Below are 5,925 nucleotides of genomic sequence, written 5' to 3'. Positions count from 1 at the left end.
AGCGTTTTTTTTTCTTTACCAATTTTCATTTAAATGTAACATTTGTCGCCCTCGCCGCAAGACGCATGGATAATAAATGGAACCCGCGATATATAGGTCACGGCCCCCGCATGTGCTATTGTACACGAGTGTAGATATGATATTTTGATCCCTAACGATTTTTCTGCGTCCGTCCGTCCGTCTGTCTGCCCGTCTTTCTGTTTTTTTGTCCGTCTGTCAGCCTGTCTGTTTCACTTCAGCTTTCAACATTTTTTGTCTTTATGCGTTTAAGGAATAATATGAAACTTTCTGAATAGCTTCAAAATGTCAAACAACAGATCACATTTACCTTTCTGAGGCGTCTGGTCGACATGTTTTTTAACAAACAGACACTGCTGTCATGAAAATTTAAAATTAGGCCCATCCGCTTGCAAATGAATCTTATAAGTCTTGGTTTTCCGTCCACTAGAAATTTTAGAACTTTCAGTTGAATCTATTTTTTTTGTTACTTAATTCGTATAAAAGGAGAAAATATATGGAATGGAAAACAACTTTTTATAATTGAGTAATACTTTTACAAGGAACAATACTGTGCATGCATGTGTATTTTAAATTCTTAATTAAATTTTTAAATTAATGCACATTTCGTGATGCAAAACTTAAACAAATAGACAGGTAACGGATCTTGCCTCTGCCGTTTTTGCTGTTTAGTGTGTGTGATGAATGCGAGACAGAGAGGCAGGAAACGGTGAATAATAATTAGTGTATAACCATTTTCTATCATAAAGTCAAAGACGAAAATAAAACCATGTTAATTCAACTTAATTCCAAAATGGAAAAGATATTCAAACTTTATATTGTAATATCAATTTTCGGTCTATCAGGTAAATACTGAGTTTCAAATGTAACTTTGATTTGTTGTTTTAAGATTTTTAAATGCAATATAGCAACTCTATTTAAGTCGTTTTTTCCTGACTATGTAACATTTTGTTTGAAGATATCCACTGCATGCGTACACCACGCTTTTTCACGACAAAGGACTATGGATACATGTACTTGAACGAGTATGGAATTTCAACCAGTGGTTTAACATTCATCACTTTCCAGGTACAAGCATGTAGCGACGTCCATATAGCCTTAAAATCACATATGAAAGAACAACCAATCGAAATCGCTTTAGGTGGATTGAGAAATACACGATCTTGTATACGGCTCACTCCAAGAGGCAATTGCTTAGTAACAAACCTAGGATCGGTTTTGGATTGTAAAGGATACCGCTCTTTTACTGTGTATTGGGGAGACAGACAAATCCTTGTAGAGAAAGGAAATACCACGGCTGAGAAGTCCAGCATATTTCTCAGCCTTCCTTTGAATTATAATCTTGATGACGTGAACGTAGGGATATCTACTGGCTTTGGATCATCTGGAAGATGGATAATTGAAGGTATGTGTTTGGAGAATTTATACAATTTACGATTCCCTTCAGTCCTAAGCGGCGCAAATAAGTAATGAAATACTGAACAACACGAACGTTTTATGGTTTTTAAATAACTCAAAGTTCGACGTAGCTGCAAGTCTGTAGTTCCAGGTGTTTAACAATTCGGATGGACGACCTGTGATCTACATTACGGCGGACAAATGTTGCACTAGTTTTAAACTGATAAACCTTATTTCCACACAGATCTGTGTAGAAAATTATAGCCATTCAATTTTACAATCCATTTACCACTTATATCGTCACTCTTTTTGCTACAAACCTTTTCAAACGCACGTTAACAGACCCCGGAAAATAAAGTATGGGAAAAATAAGTGCAGATCAAAAGTCGCCATTTTTACATGTAAGTAAACTCCACCATTTCAATTTACGAGGCTTGTAATGGTGTTTAAAAGAATATCAGAGACAGGTAAAGTGACGATATTTGTAGTAAAATTTCTGAGGATTTTCTTAAGAATGAAATATTTGTACAGAATGTGTTTTGAATAAGATAAATCAGTCAAATACTAGCGGAATTCTTTTGTGCGCCATAAATCGCAACTTTTTAACACGCATGAATCTATAGCTCCCAGGTTGTCATCCGAATTTTTTCAGACCGGGAGCTAAAAGCCTGCAGCATAATACGGAACAGGACCGTTAGTAGAATTAAGTGATCATATCAAATGAATCAGACGTTATATAAATACGCAAAATTGACACAAACAGTTGGACATTGGGCTATTTCCGTTCTGCCGAAATCTGATGAATATATGTACCAGCTGTGATGTATAGCAGTATTATAATTTTGATATAGGACTGGCAGACCAGTTAACATTGAAATTACATTTACCAGCAGAAAAAAACATTCGTTTTGTAGACTTTTTTTATGGTAATAACTATACAGAAGACCATTTACCAGAGTAAACCAAAACGTTTTAATGCAGTAGATTTTTCTTTTTGTCCTATTTTTATAGTAAGTTGAGCAAGAGAAGGAAAAATTATAAAGATAAGCACTTATAATTACACCATATTTATAAGAGTCAATAAGCTGACAAAGGCGTGGTAAAGGTTTTGAAAATAAAACATCTCTAACTCCTTTTTCCCTTTGAAAATAGATGAACATGTATCACTGTTATTTGCAGATATACACTGCATGCGTACAACACGTATTTCTACGACCAGAAAATATAGATACAGATATTTGGACGAGTATGGAATTTCATCCAGCGGTTCAAACTTTATCAGTTTCCAGGTGCAGGCATGTAGCGACGCCCATATAGCGTTAAAATCGCAAATGAAAGAACAACCAATCGAAACTGTCATAGGTGGGTGTAGAAATAAACGATCTTGTATACGGCTTACTCCACAAGGCAACTGCTTAGCAACGAATCGAGTAGCAGTTTTAAATTGTAAAGAATACCGCTCTTTTACTGTATATTGGGGAAACGGAAAAATCGTTGTAAGGAAAGGAAATACCACGGCCAGAAAATCCAACATATTTCTCAGCCTTCCTTTGAATTATAATCTTGATGATGTAAACGTAGGGATATCTACTGGATTTGGGTCTTCTGGAAGATGGATTATTGAAGGTACGTATTTGCAGAATGTATACAAATCACGAATATCTTCAATTTTGTATGGTTAACCTATACTTTGCACTCAAAGGGCTTAATTTGGAAAGCCTAGTTTTGAACTAAATTTGCATTCTAACAATGCATATACGAAAAATTACTATGTGTCTACATGCTACTTTTTTGTCATCACCTCTCAGACACGTGTACCCTGTTACAAAAATTATTGATAATATTTGTTAAAAATATAAATTTTAGGTAAATAAGAACTGGATGTAAAAATATAAATTTCTTTCTACACAATCTCACGTAAAACGTTAATAAATATTTTCGCTCTAGAAACCTGACGATCAGAGTACAGTGAAAACATGGACATGTTAGCACATATCCGTTTTGGTCAATTTAAGTAATAGATATACCATACATTTTGAACTGTTTTATGGTGTTGTGTAAATAATACCATACTTTGATTCACGACCCTGGATATAACATCACAAGACGAAGTCGAGTGAGTTTACCAAGGTATGTTATTCACAAACCGTGGTATAATTTACACAACACCACAAAACAGTGAAACTCTATATTGTATACATTTTTTAACCGATGATTTAGCTTTTAAGTGGTGTCTTTTATGCCTTTGTGTTTAAACTTGGCATCGCTGAACACTTTTTTAACGCATGATAAAAATATGCCGTTGAGGGCCCTAATGTCACCAACCTTGCATCATTTTCAGAAAATGTAGAAAGGTTTGTCACGTGTCTTACTAGCTGTAATCCAATTATTGCGGCCAACATGGTCAAAGTGCCAGGATGGAACTTAAAAACTCTGATAAAATTTACGATTATTGAACATTGTGCCATAAAACATCCTCAGCAATGCATAGCAAAAGGCGGAAAACATATAGAAATTTACGTTTATAGTTTCTGAATTTTGGAGGTTTACATTTTAATATTTGATTCCTTGCACATGAACCTCGAACGAACTGGTGAACAATTTTAACATAAAAAGTGCCGCATTCGAAAACCACGTTGACGACGTTAATTCAATGGGTTCGCGCATTTTCACCGAAGCCGAAGAAAAATTAAACGTACTCTGTCAGAGGACCCCTTGATGCCCTTTTGGTGAAGTTATCCCAGAAGTCGCGATGATTTCTGTGGAGGAGGCGCCTGTGTCTCTTAATTGGAAAGATAAACAAACAGATGTAATTAAACGTGCAATTCCTTTTTCATTTTATGCGGGCAAATAATGTCCAAGTGTTGTGGACTTTTTTTCAAAAACTCACGTTTTCCGGACCGAGAGATTTATTGTCATATCGGTAAAAAAAACATATGTACCTGTGTGTATTAAATTCAAATTTATGCCGCGTTCGCCCAAACGGTTGCACAGTAAAACATATAACATAATAAATCATGTCCATTAGTGTCATTAAATCGTTTAACTTAAAAAAAATTTCAAACCTATGTATCTTTTTTTTTTTTTTTTTTAATAAATTAACATGTCTTACAGAGAAGAATTATAAGACAGTCATTTAAAAAAGAAATATATTCAAATTGACGAAATAATAGAATTATTAAAAATATAGGAATTGTTTTGTTTTGCAAGATGTGTATGCATTGATACACTAATGAAACTAATAAAGGCAATGTGCAGAATTTAGCCTTGTAAAATCTTACTAACTTTAGCCACATGCTATAAATTTCAAAAAGCAGTTTTGGTTTCACTTTTTTCTGTACAATAATAATATGCAACAGGGATTTCAACCGAGTATGAATGATATGAACTTTTGCCATTTGTAGATACCTACTGTTAGCGAAATGCTTGCATTTCTAAATCACAACATATGGATACATGTACTAAGACGAGTATGGAATTTCAACCAGTAGTTCAACTTTCAACTCGTTCCAGTTACAAGCATGAAGCGAAGATTATATATTTTTTAGTTTTCCAACGAATAAATATTCAATTAAAATTGTCATAAGAGGATGGAATGATACGCAGACGCGCATACGGCTTATTACACAAGGACAGCTATGCAACAATTCATGGGGCAGTTTTAATTTGTAACGAATATCGCCCCTTTATGTAATCTGGGGAAACGGACCAAGCCTTGTTGAGAAAGAAAACACCACCGCCGAGAAATCCAACATCTTTCTTAACCTTCCTTTGAATTATAATCTGAGTGATGTAAAAGTAGGAATATCTACAGGTTTTGTTTTTTTCTGGAAGATTAATGTTTGAAAACATATTTATTATTTAATAATAAACTGACAAAACGAAATATAGTCTGTTTTGAATACTCTTCGATCCTAATGATATCCATTGTCTAGAAATCCCCCACATAGATAAACCGGCCGATGCGACAAAAAACAACAAAACATGGTTCGATGTTCGTCGTTTCTTCCTTTAATTAATCAAATATGTTAATATTTTGTAATATTCTGCAATTATCCATTCTGATCCTTGCCAATGTTCTCCTAATGTCATCGATAAATGCAATTATATACATTATACACGGTAAGGATTTCCTCGCTACAGATAAATTACGTATCTTTTGATGTTGGATTGATATTTTGAAGGAACATTTTCTGTAATAGGAGACAAGGCAACTGCATTTAGTCCCCCCCCCCCCTAATGACATGTTTTTCTTATTAGATAATCGAATTCATGATTTTCTTCCGAAAAAAAATATCTAAATGAAATGGATACATGCATATATTTGTTGTGGATGTTCTAAGTATTAGGTTTGTACAATGTTAAATCTTATAGTAGGTAACAAATTATTACAAGATATAAAAACATAATCCAAATTAAATAGATTAATATAATAAAATGTTTAAAAAATCAAACTATGTATTGCACCTATGTATTATATTTCATATAATAGTTGCAGAGGTGATCATT

At 33.9% G+C, this 5,925-nt stretch overlaps 1 protein-coding gene across 1 annotated transcript; it reads left to right on the top strand.

Moving 5' to 3' along the window:
• Nucleotides 1-714: 714 nt before the first annotated feature.
• LOC128183053 (uncharacterized) lies at nt 715-5,642 on the top strand. The gene is made up of 4 exons (XM_052851879.1): nt 715-863; nt 977-1,423; nt 2,596-3,042; nt 4,821-5,642. The coding sequence occupies exons 1-4, from the start codon at nt 788-790 to the stop codon at nt 4,832-4,834; spliced, it is 984 nt and encodes a 327-aa protein (XP_052707839.1). The 5' UTR covers nt 715-787; the 3' UTR covers nt 4,835-5,642.
• Nucleotides 5,643-5,925: the final 283 nt, after the last annotated feature.

Source organism: Crassostrea angulata, chromosome 5, assembly GCF_025612915.1.
Source record: "Crassostrea angulata isolate pt1a10 chromosome 5, ASM2561291v2, whole genome shotgun sequence".
Taxonomy (NCBI): Eukaryota; Metazoa; Mollusca; class Bivalvia; order Ostreida; family Ostreidae; genus Magallana; species Magallana angulata.
This window is presented reverse-complemented; position numbering and strand designations above follow the sequence as displayed.

Excerpts from the sequence above, each read along its gene's own strand:
- LOC128183053 (XM_052851879.1), top strand. The coding sequence starts at position 788 with ATGTTAATTCAACTTAATTCCAAAATGGAAAAGATATTCAAACTTTAT. Across the intron at positions 864-976 it reads ATCAATTTTCGGTCTATCAG|ATATCCACTGCATGCGTACA; the intron begins GTAAATACTGAG and ends TTTTGTTTGAAG. Across the intron at positions 1,424-2,595 it reads TGGAAGATGGATAATTGAAG|ATATACACTGCATGCGTACA; the intron begins GTATGTGTTTGG and ends TGTTATTTGCAG.